General features: G+C 42.6%; 1 protein-coding gene across 1 annotated transcript; it reads right to left on the reverse strand.

Moving 5' to 3' along the window:
• Nucleotides 1-257: 257 nt before the first annotated feature.
• Nucleotides 258-5248, reverse strand: LOC123190004 (ubiquitin fusion degradation protein 1 homolog). The gene is made up of 10 exons (XM_044602545.1): nt 4909-5248; nt 4468-4511; nt 3607-3684; nt 3485-3509; nt 3367-3399; nt 3120-3241; nt 2897-3027; nt 2526-2752; nt 817-1082; nt 258-564 (listed from the first exon to the last, which is right to left on the reverse strand). The coding sequence occupies exons 2-10, from the start codon at nt 4468-4470 to the stop codon at nt 478-480; spliced, it is 972 nt and encodes a 323-aa protein (XP_044458480.1). The 5' UTR covers nt 4471-4511; nt 4909-5248; the 3' UTR covers nt 258-477.
• Between the last annotated feature and the right edge of the window lie 17532 nt (nt 5249-22780).

Here is a 22780-nt window from a genome sequence, read left to right on the forward strand (position 1 = left end):
ATGCGTATACTGTTGGCCTGCTTTAATCAGCTGCACTCTGTTGAGTAATCAGCACGCTGCCAGGGTATTTATTTATGATAACCAGACTATCGGTGGCTTAACAGGGCCCAACATTGATTGCTCAAGCTCATCTCAAGAATCTGGCCTGCCTGCCTGCCACTGAGGACCATAGTTTATGTCACATCATCATCGCTTTGATTTCCTACTAGTCACAGTTCTGAATCAAAGAGTCTGAGAGCAATTGATGAGACTGAGACTGGAACAGAATACCAAGACTGCATACTGGCAAATTGTTGAGAAATGATTGTGCTACTTGACAAATAGATTGCCATCGAGCTAAACCGTTTATCACTTCATTTTCCTATCACACGCGGTTGGTGTGCTGATTCAGACGAATGCGAAGTGGAGATACAGAGTTCACTACAGCTACCACCATCTTGCTTGGAAGTTGTCACTGGCAATAAATACCAGCAGCAGCTAACGCTTCAAGGAGTAGCTCTTTCCTGTGAACGCGTTGAACTTCGGCTCTTCCTTCTTCGGAGGCTCACTCCCTTTAGCAGGCTCCTGTTGGCAGCAATTGAATAGAAATCAGCAACTACGATTATGTTAAATATCGTGTCTTCTTACAGAAATGTCATACAGAACTGGTTAGCTTTAAATGAAAATTTTAGTTTTTGCACATAAATGATTCTGAAATCATTTCAGCATCCGGAATTTGTCTCCGTATACACTGAACTTGAAAGGTTTAACTTGCTAAAGTAAAAATTCAGTAGAGAAAAAGAGCATATGAACAATTTTTAAAATAGCAGAAACTACCTTCTGTGCTTCTGCTTCTTTCTTGCTGCTTGCACTTGAACCAAACACAAGCTTTCCTGTTTTCTGGCGCGTGGATGTGCTGGCTCCTGAAGGTGATGCAGTTTGCTGATTTGCCCTTTTGTTTGAGTCTGAAGGCGCAGAACGTGCAGCCGCAGTGGCCGAAGAAGCTCCAGGTGCTGGTTGTTTTGGGCCCTTACCATCCAACCGTTTTCCTGAACCAGTGAATGGTTTGAACTTTGGTTCATCTTCAACGATAGCCTCTTGATCTGAAGATTGCCAAAACAACATAGTTTCAAAAGGGGAAATATCACAACTATCTTCAGCAGCCTATAGAAAAGTGGCATAGGATGTCCAACAATACTTTGAAGCAGACTAATAAACATAAAATACATCGAGTTGGTCATAGTGACTGATGTATTTATTTATGTACAATATTGTTTCCATTTCCAGGTGGCAACACCAGTAAGGCTGCCTTCGGTTTGAAGGGATTGTGGAGGAAATGTAAAGGAAAATAAAACAGAGGAAAATTTTACGGAAGTAGCGTTCGGTCTGCAGGAATGAACGGCTAGAGGAAAGTTTCCATAACCTTTGATTTCACAGGAAATAAAACATCTGCCGGGAGCTCTTTTTTTTGGCAGAGTCCCGAGGCGAGGCACAGGAAAAGCTACTACTAGAGGCCCACATGGGGTGCTTGGGTCATGTGCTGCGATTGGTGGGTCCCAAACCTTTTGCATGTTCCTAATTCCTTTCCTGTGAACCAAACGGTCTTGATTTTCTACTTCCCTTGTTTCTCTCTCCCATAGGTTTCTACTAGCACCCCAATCCTATTCCTGTAAAGGTTTTTGTTCCTTTGTTTTCTATACATCCATTGTGAACAGGGCCTAAATAGATCTGCAGCTAAGCCTGGGAATAGTTTGGACTGAAACTTAGTTTTTGGATTGGCTTTTGATTTGATTTCTATATAGATTTGGTCTCTATTGGATTGAGATGGAAACCAGTTCGGTTTAGGTTTGGGTTGGGTTCAAATTTCTTAGTCCAAAACAAGTGCAAACCATGGTTTGAGACCAAATCAAGCGATTAGTCTGAGCCGCGCACCGCTTCCACCTCCAGCCAAACTTCAAAGACGCGATCGGACATTGCTGCTGCTGCCCACACGGCCACACGCACTGCAAGACAGTTCACGTATGTATGTATTCTACGCGGCAAGGGCGTGCACGTGCGGCTACAAAATCGATCAGCCTGTCTGTGTGCTAGTCTCTTTGGGCTAGCTTTGCACTCGTACGTGTTTGCTCTCTAGAGGATCCAAGCTACTAGTGCTTCAAATCCAACAGCCGCTGCTGCTGGCCGGAGCCCGTCGGCTGTCACGAGCTTTGACTAGATTCATGGAGTGCCCTGTTATGGATTTGTCCACGGTTTGAATCTGTGGGTTCAATCCAAATTTTGGAAATGGTTTGGGCTGGGTTGAATGGAGAGCATGCATAGTTTGGTTTGGTTTAGATTCTAGATGAAAATATTTGGGTTGGTTTGGTTTGGATGTGTGGCGTGTATTTCTATAGACTGGACTGGTTTTAGTTTGGATGTCAAACTATTCCCAGGTTTATCTGCAGATATAAAACGTATGCCAGACAGGAACAATAAATTTGTTCAACAATAACGTAAAACGCAATCACATTCAGCAACTATGATTTTGACAAGAGTAAAACACATACCTTCAGCAGGTGCCTTGCCTGCAGGAACTATGGGACGCTGTGGTTTTTCAGGTTCTTTGTAATCAAGAGGAGGTGCAAAGTCCACCTCACAGTCTGTCTCAATAATGCTAACTGCAGAAGCAGGTTTTGCTTCAACAATATCAATATAATACTGTTTGTTGTTGTAAGCTACCATGATGCTGTCGCCCGTGGTTAAGCAAGAGAAGTTTCTTAGAGTTTTCTCCAAGCTGCAAAGTTACACAAGCATATTAATGATGACAAAATGAATTAAGCGACTTTAATAGACAACTCTAGCATAAAGTTATCAGTTATTAACATGGTGAATGGCAAAAAAAATGAATGGGTTTTAGTGCAAACGTCTAGCTACTGACATGGCTTTGGGATTCGAGATGTCCAGGAAATCAGTCGTGTGAGGCTGCAGCTTCACATATGTACCCTTGGGAAGAGTAGCATTCTTGACACGTACAATGTCACCCTCTTGAAGAAGCATGTTTTGCATCATCTATACATATGAGAGAAAAATTATGTAGCAACTCAGTCGGAATACTTTTCAACTGAAGAGAGCAGTAAAGCAAGTTCACTCATAGCACATACCCAGTAGGGCATGATGATCATGCCTTCTTCTGCTACAAACTCCAATACACCACAGTGTGAAATCCTGTCGGTGACACCATTGTGCAGTTCAAATAGCATAGGATACTCAATGTGCAGGGAAGCTGTTAAATCAAAACCAAACAGTTACAAATGCACATAATAATATTCTCTCAAGAGTGATTAAAGTCAACAATATGAAGCTACGACATTCAGCCTAAGGTCTAATGGAAGAGGATTTGAGCTTTACCCAGACGATCAAGGGCAGATGGCGGCATTATTACTGCATTGGAAAACATAGAACTATATCAGAGTTAAGTGATATTGAAACTGAAGAACAAGAGGAGAGAAGAGGCTCCAAGGCTTACCTTTGTCACCACCTTCCAGGTGTGGCTGGAAAATATAAAAATTCAGAAAGATGGTTATATACAATTCAGATTCTAGCACTGCTAGGTACTAGCAGATAAAATTGATACCGCAAGTAGAATACCTTGTCAAAAAAAGATGCTGGATAGCAGCGGTACGTTTGCTCAAAATTACTAGCATGGTAACCATATCCCGCGTAAAACTGCATAAGAGAAAATTTGGGTTAGCTAAGCATATGTGAACTACACCAAATACGAGAGAAACTAACTACTGTGGCATCTGTTCAGAAAAGCTGTTCTAAGCTAAGAATGAAAAAGGACCACAATACAATAATTACGAACGCCATGACTATCACAGGAACAGAGTTAATCAAGATTAACCTGCAGATATGCACATTTGCGTTAAGGTGTGAAGTATTTTGCAAACTATTCAATAAGAAAGACAAATCGTACATACATGAAGGGATGATCCAATGATTAATTAGTCCAGTTCACAGAGGGGGGAACAGCTTTACCACCGCGCCAAGGCTCCCCTTCCCAGTTCACGTAGGTGTATTACTAATTTACTATTAATTCACTCGAGGTGTAAACAAGGAACAACAAGAAAGTACTGTGTACTAAAATTAATTCGATGTGAAATTTATTTTTTTACCAAAGTTATCTCCGGATCAGTTTATTGTTAGTATGGTCAGACTAGCAATGACTTTCATCAACTGATATTCAAAAGAATCCTTCAAAGAGTATGAACATAACCAGATTCATCTATCAAATGCCACACTTGAACCCTATCTTGGCATTTGTAGGCAGAAATAACTTGGCACCAAGCATACAAATACGAAATATAGTCACATATACAACCTAATTCTCTTTTCTTTTTTTTTTCCTTTTTTTTGCAGGTATACAATCTAATTGTCTAATATAATATCCATGGCAGTACGGCACTTAGTTGCATAGGAAATTTCAAGGGCAGTTGAAGTAATGCATACCATCTTGAGTGGACCTTTGCTTCTACTTCTCTTGGACCTGTTACCTGTAAAAAACATAAGCGAGTATGAGGGGAAACTATTTAAGCCGCATAAGAAAATGTACAATATCGCAATTCTCCGCAACGGAGAACTAGGATGACAAGGAAAGTAACACTATTTAGCTCCTTATATCCAAAGGATCCGAACCAAAATTTCAGGATTATCAACAAGCTCGAAACTTTACAGCGAAACACAAACCTAGCTCCATCACCGGTACAGTTATTTATTCATTACAATTTATAAGTAGCGCTAGATTTTCTTTCGAGCAAGCCCTGGTTCCAAGCTAACAACAGCCAGCCTAACAGCATGAACAGATTCCAGTTCCAACACTACCCCGAAAAATACACGGTGGCGGATCTAGATGGCGCGCGCCCAGAATCTCTGGGGTTCTAATGCTCGTACCTCAGAAACCAAACCAATGGCCGGAATTGCCGACGGTGTCGATACAGTACGGACGCACCACCGGCCAGGAGTCGCTCTGCTGCAATCAATCGAGGAGGGGGAAAGTCGCTTACGAGGGCGTGAGGAGATGGGATCCGAGACGGGATGGATGAGACGCAGAACGGGCTACGATCGGAACAGATTGCCGCGGAGAGGGGACGGGATTGGGAGGGGGGATATCTGTTGGGATTGCGTGAGGTTTCCGCGGAGGAATATAGAATCCGGACGACGCGATGCGATTGCGAGGGGGAGAAGGCCGAGCGCCGGTGATGTGGTGGAGCAAGGCAGTCCGCTCGCCTTCGGGGATCGGAAACGGAACACAACAGAGAGACTGGCGAGGGGACCAGGAAACTAGCCCGACGGCCCAGGCCCGCTGGGGAACCGCGCTTCCCCTGGGCTCGGGGCGTTATAAGCGCGTGACAGCTATGTACCGCCTTTGCGTGTCGTGTATTAGCTCTCGTCTACAGTGCGGTGCTACTGGATTGGCCCAATATTGTTGCTGCGCGTGAGTTTTTTCCCGAAATCACTAATTAAGGAGTACTCGTTGCAAAGAACACTTCACTTTCCCAGATCACGCGCACGCGCCACTTGTCGCAACCTGAGAGTTTTCCTTTTTTCGTAGATCCGTTTATTCAAAATGTTTTATCTCTTAAACCGTGCGTCCAAATCTCGAACCGTTTTCACCATTGGATTCCTCCCGTTGAGATCTTCAAAACTAGATCCCATGTTGATAAGTTTTGGCGAATTTTTTTTCACGAAAAAACGGACGAATTCCGAAAGAGGCACGCCCGTGCCTCTCGCGAAATCACAACCGTGCCTCTCGTGGAAGCAAAACCGTGACTCTCGTGGAAGGAAAAAAAAAACAGAAAACGCGTTTTTTTTCGTTTTCGAGAGGTACGACCGTGACTCTCGCGAAAGCACAACCGTGTCTCTCACGGAAGCAAAAACGTAACTCTCGGGAAAGAAAAAAAAGAAAACGCGTATTTTTTTCCCTTTCCGAGAGACACGGCCGTGACTTTCGCGTAAGCACAACCATGCCTCTCGCGGAAGCAAAACCGTGACTCTCACGAAAAAAAAACAGAAAACGTGTTTTGTTTTTCCCTTTCCGAGAGGCACGGCCGTGACTCTCGCAAAAGCACAACCGTGCCTCTCGCGGAAGAAAAACCGTGACTCTCGCAAAAGAAAAAAAAACAGAAAATGCTTTCGTTTCCGAAAGGCACGGCCATGACTCTCGATAAAGCACAACCGTGCCTCTCGCAGAAGAAAAACCGTGACTTTTGCGAAAGGAAAAAAAAGAAAACACGTTTTTTCGCGCAAATTTTTTTTTCGATTTTTTTAATCAAAAAACTAAGAAAGACCGGGGGAAAACCAAAACATCGAAAAAACCCGGGAAAAACCGTTTAAAAAGCCAAAAACGCGTGTGGAAAAATAAAAAAACAAAATCCGAAGGAAGCGTCCAGAGTGCGACACGTGGCGAATGGCTGAGAGCGCGCCAAGTGGCGCTGATCGTTGCGAGGCTCCCGAATTAGCGCTCGTTAACTAGTTGCTCTCGTTTTTTCCACTGGTTTTATAGGGTTTTTTTATCGTTTAGCATCAGTTTTCTTTGGGTTTTATTTTTTTCTCTGGTTCTCTTGTGTTTTTTCTTTTTTTCCTCTTTCTTTTTCTTGTTCTTCTTTTTTCAGTTTCGTCGTTACTTTCTGCAGTTTTCCCCCTTTTTTTGCTTTCCTTTTTCTTCTTTCTTTTAAAACAAGTCTATTTTTTACACATATTGTACATTTTATGTATACATTAGGAACGTTTTTTAGACACATTTTACAATATGTTTAACACTTTTTCAAATATACTTTTTTTTCTCTACTAGTTTTTCTAGCCTTTCTTTTGTTTTTTATATCCTGGATTAGACATTGTGGGTGTGGATGATTGTAATAAGTTTCAAAACTCTCATGCCAGAGAGAGACAACAATTTGTGGTACTCACTGGTTTCTCTTTTGCAATAAAAATGGGAACCACGGGGCGGGGGGCTAATTGTGGAAAGAATGTCTACTTTTTTTCCAAACACATCATATATCTGTCGTATACATCTAAATTATCTTCACTATTTGCAAAATAGTTTGTTCAACAATTTTCTGCATATGTGTTAAATATTTTTCAAATACACATTGAAATACCAAACCTTTTTAAAACAAATTGAATATTTTTTCTAATTCTATAAATAATGTTTTTAAATATAAAAAATAAAATGTGTGAACATTCTTTAAAATGAAATTTACGTTTTTTGAATGATGCAAAACATTTCTTTAATTACACATATTTTCTCATTGCAACATTTTTAGAACATGTTACATACAAAAAAATGCATGAAAATTTTAGAAATGTCAATTTTTTATAAATTGGTACATTATTCTCTAAATGCTCAGCTAACATTTTTATTTACCATACATGAACATTTCTTTAATGAATGATGAACACTTTAAAAAAGATTAACTAAATTATTTGTCATAATATATGTATTTAGTTTTATATATATATAGAGAGAGAGAGAAATAAAAAAGCACATGTCTGACGTCAATGTGACAAAACTACATGACTACTAAGCCAAACAACTGTTGTTCTCTAGGCGAGCTTGGCTTTCGTCTCGTTAAAGGCGAGACATACACTTGATCAAGTCTCATCAGCCCCATATGTTATTTCAGCACACATGCAGGGCCTATGATGATCCTTGGGGCGGGGGCGCTTTTCTTCTATACTAGACCGTTAAGGCGCGTTGCCGTGCCCGTTCATTCTAAAAATAATCTTTACTCGAGCAGTTGGTAGTCTCGTTTCCAGGTGGTTTTTTTAGTCCCACCTTCCACGGGTTTTTTTCGTCCTAAAAAAATATACGAAATTTCGTAGGTTAACCAAGGAAAACTCCCACCTTCCAGGTTTTTTTCGTCCCACCTCCCATGGTTTTTTTTGGTACCTCGTCCCACCTCACACTAAGCCGCCACGAACCGCAAAAACCGCCTACCTTAGCCAAATCAACAAATCTCTCTTATTAATGCAATTTTCTTTAGGAAACAAATAATAGATTCTTTCCTACCTTAGCTAAATCAACGGATCTCTTCTATTAATGCAATTTGCTTTAGCAAACAAATAATAGATTCTTTCCTACCTTAGCCAAATCAACGGATCTCTCCCATTAATGCAATTTGCTTTAGCAAACAAATAATAGATTCTTTCCTACCTTAGCCAAATCTACGAAATCTCTCTCATTAATGCAATTTGCTTTAGGAAACAAATAATAGATTTCCAGGAAACAAATAATCTCTAATCTCTAATAATTTCTATTCCTAATGAAGCAGTTGGTAGTCTCCTCCCACCTTCCATGGTTTTTTTTGGTACCTCCTCCCACCTTCGCTGGTTTTTTTCGTAGATTTTTTTCGTCCCCTCCCCTCACTTCATCGGTTTATTTTCGCGTCATCCTCTCACACAACGAAAGAAATCTAAACAGATCAGAACTTTCCATACTGGCGCAAGTTATTTAGTAATGTAGAATCAATCACGAACAATCTCTAAAGATCAAATCTAAATTAACTAACCTTACCTTAAATCACTCAATTACATTAATTAGAAAACAAATAATTGATTTTCAAAAAATCGTTCAATCACGTAAACCTTACCTTAACTCACGGATGGTAATCAATCTCCAAACAAAGGAAACAATACATCGAGGGAGCAGTAAATAAACTCCCTTTCTTATGACATGTATATGACCTTTCCTTCCCTCTACGTTGTCGAGCGTTCTTGATTCTCGAGGCCGATGCTTGGCCTGCGTCACTGGGTCGCGACGGTGCTGGAGCACGAGGACGGCGAGGCTGGGTGCCGCGGCACCGCGTTGGCCGCGGCCGGTGAAGGGGGCAAAGAAGGGCGGCTTCCCTGGCCCTGGCCATGGCCGTGACCCTGGGAGTTGGTGCGGTGGAAGTGGCACTTGAAGGACACGGCGTGGGTGAACGACGCACAGACGCGCTTGGAAGCGGGCCCGTGGCCCATGCCGGACGGAGCCGACGCCGACCCGGGCCACCTCCTCCGCGTATTCTTGGAGGTGTGGCTGGCCGATTTACATGAAATTAATTCCCTCATTTGTGGTGGCAAATATAATACACATAATCCATATTGTTATGTACTAGCGTGTGTGTGTGAAATAGATGGATTATGGTCCCGTACCCAATAAGATGGATATGTGTGTGTGTTAGAGAGAGAGAGAGAGGGAGAGGGGGAGAGAGTGAGGAAGAGGGAGGCAGAGAGTGTGTGTGAGGAATTGATGGTAAAAAAGGTCGCCAATGTCACTTGATATATATGAGAATATTAATATTGAACTTTTAAAGTTAATGTGGCCCCGTTGCAACGCACGGGTGTTCTTCTAGTAATATAAATATCTGAATGATAGTTGGGAACTTAAAATAATTTATGTATTTTGAATGGTTCAAGTAACATCGCTTCAAGCCCACAGCCATAGAGAAAGATTGATTGATCTTTGACAAAAGAAAGATTGTTTGATTAAGGCAGAATTGTTCTTGAATGTGTAACTTCAAGTTTAGTTTGGGTACGAGAACACTTTATTTGGGCCAAGGGGTAAAGCCCGTGAAGCTTTAGGAAGGTGCAAAAGGAGTTTTGCGGAGGCTAGGGGGCCAGACGGCAGGGACCCTGGCGTCTGGGGCCAAGGACCCTGGCGCCTGGTCTTGGAGTCCGAGAAAGACTCTTGCCTTGTGTGCCAAACCGACTTTGAGGAGGCTGTTTCTCCAAGAAATGACCCCAGGGCACAGTATATAAATAGAGGGGCAGGGCTAGCACCCGGAACACATCAAGATTCACCAAGCCATGTGTCGGCAACTCCACCCTCTCTAGTTTATCCTCCGTCATAGTTTCTGTTGTGCTTGTCGAAGCCCTGCGGAGATTGTTCTTCACCACCACCGTCACCACGCCGTCGTGCTACCGAAACTCATCTACCACTTCGCCCCTCTTGTTGGATCAAGAAGGCGAGGACGTCATCGAGCTAAACGTGTGCTGAACGCGGAGGTACCGTACGTTCGGTACTTGATCGGGACGAATCGTGAAGGTGTACGACTACATCAACCGCATTGATAAACACTTTCGCTTAGCAATCTTCAAGGGTATGAAGATGCTCTCCCCCTATCGTCCCCTGGCATTGATAAAGATCTTGCGTGTGCGTAGATTTTTTTGTTTTCCATGCAACGTCCCCTGGCATTTTTTTGGGTCTACATACCAAATCCCAAGCCGCCAAAGAACTACATGTCTCCCCATGTTCAGTTTTCTTGCGCCAGAGGCATCTTCTTCTGTAAGTGCATCTAGTGCCCCTTAGTGATTTTGGTGTATTGAAGACTTATAGATTAAGGGACTAATGAGTTCGTGAGTGTACACAGGTCTATAAGTCTATGAGGAGTTTGATATTTACGATGAAAGTCGACCCCTAAAAATGAATGTCTTCGGCTAAAGTCTTTGGTTTTCTTGAAGACTTTGAAAGTGAAGAAATTGGTGTGACCATGAAGACTTGATATTCATGCGAGGAATATGAAGCGTGAAGACTTTTGTTTTCATAGTTTCATTTTCTCTTTCTTGAGTCATAGGAAACATCGTACTGTTAAAGGGGGTCGAGGTAAAACTAAGGAAAAGTTTTCAAGTGACGCTCATCTCAAAATCCTACACCTACCAATCCTTTTGAGTGAAGCCATTGGAAATCTCATATAGTTCAGTCAATTTTTTTAGTGACAGAGATGAAGATCTTTTGGTCTCTGGGGAATTTGTTCTTACTGAGGAGTTAGGAATTCGCCAGTGTAGATTGCCTACAAGTGAGGAACATGATAGCCCTGAGGAATTTGATAGTCAAATTTCCGACCGTTGTTGTGCTATGCACTAGTTGTCCTAAAATATCTACCCACCTAACGGTCGTATCATTGAAGGGTATTTATGTCTTATCATGTCGGGTTGTTCCCTAGGCTATAAATAGCCGTCCCCTACAACCACTAGCTGGTTGACTGCTCCGCGAGAAACTGACACTTGTCATTAAGAGCATCCCATCCTCCGAGGACTTTGAGCGAAAATCATCAAGTGAGGAAAACCCAAACCCAAACACCTACAAACCCAAAGTGATTGAGCATCACTAAAGAGATTGTTCCTATGTGGAACCGACGCTTGTTATCTTTGAGGACTGTGCATCCTCCAGACGGTTAGGCGTCATGGTCTAGAGAATCCAAGAGGAAATTGTGGATCGCCGAGTGACCGAGTTTGTGAAGGTTTGGAAGTCACCTGAAGACTTACAACGAGTGATTGGCGTGAGGTCTGTGTGAACTTAGCTCAAGGAGAATACGGTGAGGATTGTGTGTCCTCGGGTTTAAATACCTAGCGGCTCCAACCAGACGTACGACTGTCACAGCAGTTGGAACTGGTCTACCAAATCACTGTCTTTGCCAAGCTACTGGTTCTATTTCCTCAACCCTTTCATTTCCTCTTTTCTGTATAGAAGTACTTGATCGTTACTATTTGAAGACTTTGACTGAAGACTTTGTCAATTTTCTCAATCCTAATTCTTCAGTCACTTTGTCTTCAGCCTGATTATCATGTGTTTACGCTACTTGTACTATGTGCTTGTTTTCATTTCATCATGATGATTGTGCTACTACTCTGTTATGCTTGCATCTGAGTACTTATTCTGCTGCTAAGTAGTTTTTTGCTTAGGAAATTCCTCACCCTAAATTTCCTCAGCGACGAATTTGTACAAATCACCTATTCACCCCCCTCTAGTCGATATAACGCACATTCATCTTCTGATTTTGTCCAGGTGCTCTATCAATTTCAATGGAAATTTAAGGGTGGGCATGGGGTAGATCATGAGGGAGGTTATCAAAGAATTCAACAAAATCAACTTACTCTCTTGGTTCATCGTGCAAAGCAAAGAGGACAATTTGTGTTCAGCTTTTTCCCATAATCGGCATGTGAGGGAGTCCTGGACTAAGGGGTCCTCGGGCGCCCGACCTGTTATCTATGGGCCGGACTGATGGGCTGTGAAGATATGAAGAACGAAGACTGAACTTGTGTCCGTATGGGACTCTCCTTGGCGTGGAAGGCAAGCTTGGCAAACAACTATGAAGATTCCATCTTATGTAACCGACTCTATGTAACTCTAGACCCCCCCGGTGTCTATATAAACCGGAGGGTGTAGTCCGAAAAGGATATACTCAATACCGTAGTCATACATGCTAGACTTTTAGGGTTTAGCCATTACGATCTCGTGGTAGATCAACTCTTGTAATACTCATACTCATCAATATCAATCAAGCAGGACGTAGGGTATTACCTCTGTAGAGAGGGCCCGAACCTGGGTAAACATCGTGCCCCATGTCTCATGTTACCATCAACCTTAGACGCACTGTTTGGGACCCCCTATCCGAGATCCGCCGGTTTTGACACCGACATTGGTGCTTTCATTAAGAGTTCCTCTGTGCTGTCGCTGAAAGGTTTGATGGCCCCTTCAATCGTCGATAATGATCCCCGGGAAGATCTTCGTGTTCGGCGGCTTCGCACTGCGGGCCAACTCGTTTGGCCATTTGGAGCAGATCGAAAGCTACACCCCTGGCCATCAGGTCAGATTCGGGAGTTTGAACTACCTGGTGGACATCTGTGGAGACTTGATCTTCGCCGGATTAAATACCGTGGTCGCCGCTCCCGGTCACCCCGATGACCATGACCTAAATCTGTCATCGGGCCGCATCCAGGAGATCGCTCCTGTAACCGCTCTGACCCTAGAGCCGGAGCAGGCTGTGATGTCTACTACACAACCTTCTTGTTGTAGACGTTGTTGGGCCTCCAAGTGCAGAGGTTTGTAGGACATCAACAAATTTCCCTCAAGTGGATGACCTAAGGTTTATCAATCCGTGGGAGGCATAGGATGAAGATGGTCTCTGTCAAGCAACCCTGCAACCAAATAACAAAGAGTCTCTTGTGTCCCCAACACACCCAATACAATGGTAAATTGTATAGGTGCACTAGTTCGGCGAAGAGATGGTGATACAAGTGGTATATGGATGGTAGATAAAGGTTTTTGTAATCTGAAAATATAAAAACAGCAAGGTACCTAATGATAAAAGTGAGCGTAAACGGTATTGCAATGCGTTGAAACAAGGCCTAGAGTTCATACTTTCACTAGTGCAAGTTACCTCAACAATAATATAATAATTGGATCATATAACTATCCCTTAACATGCAACAAAGAGTCACTCCAAAGTCACTAATAGTGGAGAATGAACGAAGAGATTATGGTAGGGTATGAAACCACCTCAAAGTTATTTTTTCCAATCAATCCGTTGGGCTATTCCTATAAGTGTCACAAACAACCCTAGAGTTCGTACTAGAATAACACCTTAAGACACAAATCATCCAAAACCCTAATGTCACCTAGATACTCCAATGTCACCTCAAGTATCCGTGGGTATGATTATACGATATGCATCACACAATCTTAGATTCATCTATTCAACCAACACATAGAACCTCAAAGAGTGCCCCAAAGTTTCTATCGGAGAATCACGACGAAAACGTGTGCCAACCCCTATGCATAGGTTCATGGGAGGAACCCGCAAGTTGATCGCCAAAACATACATCAAGTGAATCACGTGGTATCCCATTGTCACCACAGATACGCACGGCAAGACATACATCAAGTGTTCTCAAATCCTTAAAGACTCAACCCGATAATATAACTTCAAAGGGAAAACTCAATCCATTACAAGAGAGTAGAGGGGGAGAAACATCATAAGATCCAACTATAATAGCAAAGCTCGCGATACATCAAGATCGTGCCACCTCAAGAACACGAGAGAGAGAGAGAGAGAGAGAGAGAGAGAGAGAGATCAAACACATAGCTACTGGTACATACCCTCAGTCTCGAGGGAGAACTACTCCCTCCTCGTCATGGAGAGCACCGGGATGATGAAGATGGCCACCGGAGAGGGATTCCCCCTCCAGCAGGGTGCCGGAATGGGTCTAGATTGGCTTTCAGTGGCTACGGAGGCTTCTGGCGGCGGAACTCCTGATCTATTGTGCTCCCGGATGTTTTTAGGGTATATGGAGATATATAGGTGGAAGAAGTACGTCAGGGGAGCCACGAGGGGCCCACGACGGTGGAGGGCACGCCCAGGGGGGTGGGCGCGCCCCCTGCCTCGTGGCTTCCTCGTTGCTTCGCTTACGTGGACTCCAAGTCTCCCGGGTTGCTTTCCTTCCGAAAATAAGTTCCGTGAAGTTTCAGGTCAATTGGACTCCGTTTGATTTTCCTTTTCTACGGTACTCTAAAACAAGGAAAAAACAGAAACTGGCACTGGGCTCTGGTTAATAGGTTAGTCCCAAAAATAATATAAAAGTGCATAATAAAGCCCATAAACATCCAAAGTTGATAATATAATAGCATGGAACAATCAAAAATTATAGATACGTTGGAGACATATCAGCATCCCCAAGCTTAATTTATGCTCATCCTCCAGTAGGTAAATGATAAAAACAGAATTTTTTATGTGGAATGCTACCTAACATATTTATCCATGTAAATCTCTTTATTGTGGCAAGAATATTCAGATCCATAAGATTCAAGACAAAAGTTTAATATTGACATAAAAATAATAATACTTCAAGCATACTAACAAAGCAATCATGTCTTCTCAAAATAACATGGCTAAAGAAAGCTATCCCTACAAAAATCATATAGTCTGGCTATGCTCCATCTTCACCACACAACGTATTTAAATCATGCACAACCACGATGACAAGCCAAGCAATTGTTTCATACTTTTGATGTTCTCAAACTTTTTTAATCTTCACGCAATACATGAGCATGAGCCATGGACATAGCACTATAGGTGGAATAGAATGGTGGTTGTGGAGAAGACAAAAAGGGAGAAGATAGTCTCACACCAACTAGGCGTATCAACGGGCTCTAGAGATGCCCATCAATAGATATCAATGTGGGTGAGTAGGGATTGCCATGCAACGGATGCACTAGAGCTATAAGTGTATGAAAACTCAACAAAAGGAACTAATGGGTGTGCATCCAACTCGCTTGCTCACGAAGACCTAGGGCATTTTGAGGAAGCCCATCATTGGAATATACAAGCCAAGTTCTATAATGAAAGATTCCCACTAGTATATGAAAGTGACAACATAGGAGACTCTCTATCATGAAGATCATGGTGCTACTTTGAAGCACAACTGTGGTAAAAGGATAGTAGCATTGCCCCTTCTCTCTTTTTCTCTCGTTTTTTTTTATTTTTTTATTTGGGCCTTTCTCTTTTTTTGGCCTCTTTTTTCCTTTTTTTATTTGGGCTTCTTTGGCCTCTTTTATTTAATTTTTTTTCGTCCGGAGTCTCATCCCGACTTGTGGAATCATGGTCTCCATCATCCTTTCCTCACTGGGAAAATGCTCTAATAATGATGATCATCACACTTTATTTACTTACAACTCAAGAATTACAACTTGATACTTAGAACAAGATATGACTCTATATGAATGCCTCCGGCGGTGTACCAGGATGTGCAATGATGCATGAGTGACATGTATGAAAGAATTATGAACGGTGGCTTTGCCACAAATACGATGTCAACTACATGATCATGCATAGCAATATGACAATGATGGAGCGTGTCATAATAAATGGAACGGTGGAAAGTTGCATGGCAATATATCTCGGAATGGCTATGGAAATGCCATAATAGGTAGGTATGGTGGCTGTTTTGAGGAAGGTATATGGTGGGTTTATGATACTGGCGAAAGGTGCGCGGTATTAGAGAGGCTAGCAATGGTGGAAGGGTGAGAGTGCGTATAATCCATGGACTCAACATTAGTCATAAAGAACTCACATACTTATTGCAAAAACCTATTAGTTATCGAAACAAAGTACTACACGCATGCTCCTAGGGGGATAGATTGGTAGGAAAAGACCATCGCTCGTCCCCGACCGCCACTCATAAGGAAGACAATCAATAAATAAATCATGCTCCGACTTCATGACATAACGGTTCACCATACGTGCATGCTACGGGAATCACAAACTTCAACACAAGTATTTCTCAAATTCACAACTACTCAACTAGCATGACTCTAATATCACAATCTCCATGTTGGAAATATGCCCTAGAGGCAATAATAAATTGATTATTATTATATTTCCTTGTTCATGATAATCGTTTATTATCCATGCTAGAATTGTATTGATAGGAAACTCAGTTACATGTGTGGATACATAGACAACACCATGTACCTAGTAAGCCTCTAGTTGACTAGCTCGTTGATCAATAGATGGTTACGGTTTCCTGACCATGGACATTGGATGTCGTTGATGATGGGATCACATCATTAGGAGAATGATGTGATGGACAAGACCCAATCCTAAGCATAGCACTAGATCGTGTAGTTCGTATGCTAAAGCTTTTCTAATGTCAAGTATCATTTCCTTAGACCATGAGATTGTGCAACTCCCGGACACCGTAGGAATACTTTGGGTGTGCCAAACGTCACAATGTAACTGGGTGGCTATAAAGGTGCACTACGGGTATCTCCGAAAGTGTCTGTTGGGTTGGCACGAATCGAGACTGGGATTTGTCACTCCGTGTGACAGAGAGGTATCTCTGGGCCCACTCGGTAGGACATCATCATAATGTGCGCAATGTGATCAAGGAGTTGATCACGGGACGATGTGTTATGGAACGAGTAAAGAGACTTAAGATTTATATATGGGAAGTCCTGTTTTGGTCGCTGGAAAAGTTTCGGGGTTTATCGGTAATGTACCGGGACCACCGGGAGGGTCCCCGGGGTCCACCAAGTGGGGCCACCAGCCCCGGAGGGCTACATGTGCCAAGTGTGGGAGGGGACCAGCCCCAGGTGGGCTGGTGCGCCCCCCCCACCAAGGCCCAAGGCTCAAGGGAGAGTGAAAGGGGGCAAACCCTAGGCTCAGATGGGCCTAAGGCCCACCTAGTGGTGCACCTCCCTCTCTCCCCCCTTGGCCGCCTCCCCTAGATGGGATCTAGGCTGGCCGCCACCCCTAGGGGTGGAAACCTAGGTGGGGGCGCAGCCCCTCCCCTCCCCTATATATACTTGAGGTTTGGGCTGCCCAATACACATGAGTTCCTCTCCTTCTTGGCGCAGCCCTACCCCTCTCCCTCCTTGTCTCTTGTGGTGCTTGGCGAAGCCCTGCTGGAGTACCACGCTCCTCCACCACCACCACGCCGTTGTGTTGCTGTTGGATGGAGTCTTCCTCAACCTCTCCCTCTCTCCTTGCTGGATCAAGGCATGGGAGACGTCGTCGGGCTGTACGTGTGTTGAATGCGGAGGTGCCGTCCGTTCGGCACTAGGATCTCCAGTGATTTGGATCACGATGAGTACGACTCCTTCAACCTCGTTCTCTTGAATGCTTCCGCTTAGCGATCTACAAGGGTATGTAGATGCACTCTCCTTCCCCTCGTTGCTGGTTTTTCCATAGATAGATCTTGGTGACACATAGAAATTTTTTGAATTTCTGTTACGTTCCCCAACAGTGGCATCATGAGCTAGGTCTATTGCGTAGATTCTATGCACGAGTAGAACACAAAGCAGTTGTGGGCGTTGATTTTGTCAATTTACTTGCCGTTACTAGTCTTATCTTGATTCGGCGGCATCGTGGGATGAAGCGGCCCGGACCGACCTTACACGTACTCTTACGTGAGACTGGTTCCACCGACTGACATGCACTAGTTGCATAAGGTGGCTAGCGGGTGTCTGTCTCTCCCACTTTAGTCGGATCGGATTCGATGAAAAGGGTCCTTATGAAGGGTAAATAGCAATTGGCATATCACGTTGTGGTTTTTGCGTAGGTAAGAAACGTTCTTGCTAGAAACCCATAGCAGCCACGTAAAACATGCAAACAACAATTAGAGGACGTCTAACTTGTTTTTGCACGGTATGCCATGTGATGTGATATGGCCAAAAGGATGTGATGAATGATATATGTGACGTATGAGATTGATCATGTTCTTGTAATAGGAATCACGACTTGCATGTCGATGAGTATGACAACCGGCAGGAGCCATGGGAGTTGTCTTTATTTATTGTATGACCTGCGTGTCATTGAACAACGCCATGTAATTACTTTACTTTATTGCTAACCGGTAGCCATAGTAGTAGAAGTAATAGTTGGCGAGCAACTTCATGGAGACACGATGATGGAGATCATGATGATGGAGATCATGGTGTCATGCCGGTGACAAGATGATCATGGAGCCCCAAGATGGAGATCAAAGGAGCTATATGATATTGGCCATATCATGTCACTATTATTTGATTGCATGTGATGTTTATCATGTTTTTGCATCTTGTTTACTTAGAACGACAGTAGTAAATAAGATGATCCCTCATAATAATTTCAAGAAAGTGTTCCCCCTAACTGTACACCGTTGCGACAGTTCGTTGTTTTGAAGCACCACGTGATGATCGGGTGTGATAGATTCTAATGTTCACATACAATGGGTGTAAGACAGATTTACACACGCGAAACACTTAGGTTGACTTGACGAGCCTAGCATGTACAGACATGGCCTCGGAACACAAGAGACCGAAAGGTCGAACATGAGTCATATGGTAGATACGATCAACATGAAGATGTTCACCGATGATGACTAGTCCGTCTCACGTGATGATCGGACACGGCCTAGTTGACTCGGATCATGTAATCACTTAGATGACTAGAGGGATGTCTATCTGAGTGGGAGTTCATAAGATGAACTTAATTATCCTGAACATAGTCAAAAGGTCTTCGCAAATTATGTCGTAGCTCGCGCTTCAGTTCTACTGTTTAGATATGTTCCTAGGGAAAATTTAGTTGAAAGTTGATAGTAGCAATTATGCGGACTAGGTCCGTAAACTGAGGATTGTCCTCATTGCTTCATAGAAGGCTTATGTCCTTAAATGCACCGCTCAGTGTGCTGAACCTCGAACGTCGTCTGTGGATGTTGCGAACATCTAACATACACATTTTGATAACTACATGATAGTTCAGTTAAACGGTTTAGAGTTGAGGCATCGAAGACGTTTTGAAACGTCGCGAAACATATGAGATGTTTCGAGGGCTGAAATTGGGATTTCAGGCTCGTGCCCACGTCAAGAGGTATGAGACCTCCGACGATTTTCTTAGCCTGCAAACTAAGGAGAAAAGCTCAATTGTTGAGCTTGTGCTCAGATTGTCTGAGTACAACAATCATTTGAATCGAGTGGGAGTTGATCTTCCAGATGAGATAGTGATGTTTCTCCGAAGTCATTACCACCAAGCTGCTAGAGCTTCATGATGAACTATAATGTATCGAGGACATATATGATGATCCTTGAGATATTCGCGATGTTTGACACCACAAAAGTAGAAATCAAAAAGGAGCATCAATTGTTGATGGTTAGTGAAACCATAGTTTCAAGAAGGGCAAGGGCAAGAAGGGATACTTCATGAAACGACAAATCAGCTGCTGCTCTAGTGGAGAAACCCAAGGTTGAACCCAAACCCGAGACTGGGTGCTTCTGTACTAAGGGAAACAACCACTGGAGCAGAATTACCCTAGATACTTGGTAGATGAGAAGGCTGTCGATAGAAGTATATTGGATATACATTATGTTAATGTGTACTTTACTAGTACTCCTAGTAGCACCAGGGTATTAGATACCGGTTCGGTTGCTAAGTGTTAGTAACTCGAAATAAAAGCTACGGAATAAACGGAGACTAGCTAAAGGTGAGATGACAATATGTGTTGGAAGTATTTCCAAGGTTGATCAAATATCGTACGCTCCCTCTACCATCAAGATTGGTGTTTGCGTTGAGCATAGATATGATTGGATTATGTCTATCGCAATACGGTTAGTCATTTAAGGAGAATAATGGTTACTCTGTTTATTTGAATAATACCTTCAATGGTCTTGCACCTAAAATGAATGGTTTATTGAATCTCGATCGTAGTGATACACGTGTTCATGCCAAAAGATATAAGATAGTAATGATAGTACCACCTACTTGTGGCACTGCCACGTAAGTCATATCGGTATAAAACGCATGAAGAGGCTCCATGTTGATGGATCTTTGGACTCACTCATTTTGAAAAGTTTGAGACATGCGAACCATGTCTATTGGTGTATATGCATGAAGAAACTCTATGCAAATGGACCATTTGGACTCACTTGACTTTGAATCACTTGAGACATGCAAATCATACCACATGGGCAAGATGACTGAAAGCCTCGTTTTCAGTAAAATGGAACTAGAAAGCAACTTGTTGGAAGTAATACATTTTGATGTGTGCAGTCCAATGAGTGCTGAGGCGTGTAGTGGATATCGTTATGTTCTTACTTCACAGATGATTTGAGTAGATGTTGAGTATATTTACTTGATGAATCATGAGTCTGAATTATTGAAAGGTTCAAGTAATTTTAGGGTGAAGTTGAAAGATCATCGTGACAAGAGGATAAAAAGATCTATGATATGATCATAGAGATGAATATCTGAATTACGAGTTTGGCACAGAATTAAGACATTGTGGAAATTGTTTCACAACTAATACAGCCTGGAACACCATAGTGTGATGGTGTGTCCAAACATCATAACTGCACCCTATTGGATATGATGCATACCATGATGTCTCTTCTCGAATTACCACGATAGTTTATGGGTTAGGCATTAGAGACAACCACATTCACTTTAAATAGGGCACCACATAATTCCGATGAGATGACACCGTATGAACTATGGTTTAGAGAAACCTAAGCTGTCATTTCTTAAAAGTTTGGGGCTGCGACGCTTATGTGAAAAGTTTCAGGCTGATAAGCTCAAACCCAAAGTGGATAAATGCATCTTCATAGGACACCCAAAACAGTTGGGTATACCTCCTGTCTCAGATCCGAAAGCAATAAGGGATTGTTTCTAGAATCGGGTCCTTTCTCGAGGAAAAGTTTCTCTCGAAAGAATTGAGTGGGAGGATGGTGGAGACTTGATGAGGTTATTGAACTGTCTCTTCAACTAGTGTGTGGCAGGGCACATGAAGTTGTTCCTGTGGCACCTACATCAATTGAAGTGGAAGCTTATGATAGTGATCATGAAACTTCAGATCAAGTCACTACCAAACCTCGTGGGATGACAAGGATGCGTACTACTTCAGAGTGGTACGTGATCCTGTCTTGGAAGTCATGTTGCTAGACAACAATGAACCTACGAGCTATGGAGAAGCGATGGTGGGCCTAGATTCCAAAATGGCTCGAGGCCATATAATTCGAGAGAGGATCCATATATGAAAACAAAGTGTAGACTTTGGCAGAACGGCTCGATGGTCGTAAGGCTGTTGAGTACAGATGGATTTTAAAAGGAAGACGGACAATGATGGTAAGTATCACCATTAAGAAAGTTCGACTTGTCGTTAAGATGTTTTCCGACAAGTTCAAGGAGTTGACTACGATGAGACTTTCTCATTCGTAGCGATGCTAAGAGTCTGTTGGAGTTATATTAGCAATTACTGCATTATTTATGAAATCTTGCAGATAGGATGTCAAAACATTGTTTCCTCGACGATTTTCTTGAGGAAAGGTTGTATGTGATACAACCGGAAGGTTTTGTCAATCCTGAAAGATGCTAATAAGTATGCAAAGCTCCAGCAATCCTTCTAAGGACTGGAGTAAGCATCTCGGAGTTGGAATGTATGCTTTGATGAGATGATCAAAGATTTAGGGTGTATACAAAGTTTATGAGAAACTTGTATTTCCAAAGAAGTGAGTGGGAGCACTATAGAATTTCCGATGAGTATGTGTTGTTAACATGTTGTTGATCGGAAATGATGTAGAATTTCTAGAAAGCATGCAGAGTTATTTGAAAAGTGTTTTTCAATGGAAAGCCTGGATTAAGCTACTTGAACATTGAGCATCAAGATCTATAAGGATAGATCAAAACGGTTAATGGTACTTTCAAATGAGCACATACCTTGACATGATCTTGAAGGTGTTCAAGATGGATCAGTCAAAGAAGGAGTTCTTGCCTGAGTTGTAAGGTATGAAGTTAAGACTTAAAGCTCGACCACGGCAGAAGAAAGAGAAAGGACGAATGTTGTCCCCTATGCTTTTGTCATAGGCTCTATACGGTATGCCATGCTGAGTACCGCACCTGATGTGTGCCTTGCCACATGTCTGGCAAGAGGGTACAAAGGTGATCCAGGAGTGGATCACTAGATAGCGGTCAAAATTGTCCTTGGAGTAATAAGGACATGTTTCTCGATTATGGAGGTGATAAAGAGTTCGGCGTAAAGGGTTACATCGATGCAAGCTTTAACACCTATCCGAATGACTCTGAGTAGCAAACCGGATACGTATAGTGGAGCAACCATTTGGAATAGCTCCAAGTGGAGCGTGGAAGTAGCATTTATAATATGACCTAGAGATTTGCGAAGTACATACGGATCTGAATGTTGCAGACCCGTTGACTAAAACCTCTCTCACAAGCAAAACATGATCAAACCTAGAACTCATTGAGTCTTAATCACATGATGATGTGAACTAGTTTAGTGACACTAGTAAACTCTTGGATGTTGGTCACATGGCGATGTGACCTGTGAGTGTTAATCACATGGCGATATGAACTAGATTATTGACTCTAGTGCAAGTGGGAGACTGTTGGAAATATGCCCTAGAGGCAATAATAAATTGATTATTATTATATTTCCTTGTTCATGATAATCGTTTATTATCCATGCTAGAATTGTATTGATAGGAAACTCAGTTACATGTGTGGATACATAGACAACA

The sequence above is a fragment of the Triticum aestivum genome, chromosome 2A (assembly GCF_018294505.1).
Source record: "Triticum aestivum cultivar Chinese Spring chromosome 2A, IWGSC CS RefSeq v2.1, whole genome shotgun sequence".
Taxonomy (NCBI): Eukaryota; Viridiplantae; Streptophyta; class Magnoliopsida; order Poales; family Poaceae; genus Triticum; species Triticum aestivum.

Bases quoted from the DNA above. Each gene is read 5' to 3' on its own strand.
- LOC123190004 (XM_044602545.1), bottom strand. The intron at 3,400-3,484 runs GTAAGCCTTGGA...TTTCCAATGCAG, and splicing joins CCTGGAAGGTGGTGACAAAG to TAATAATGCCGCCATCTGCC. The intron at 565-816 runs GTAGTTTCTGCT...TGCTGCCAACAG, and splicing joins AAGAAGCAGAAGCACAGAAG to GAGCCTGCTAAAGGGAGTGA.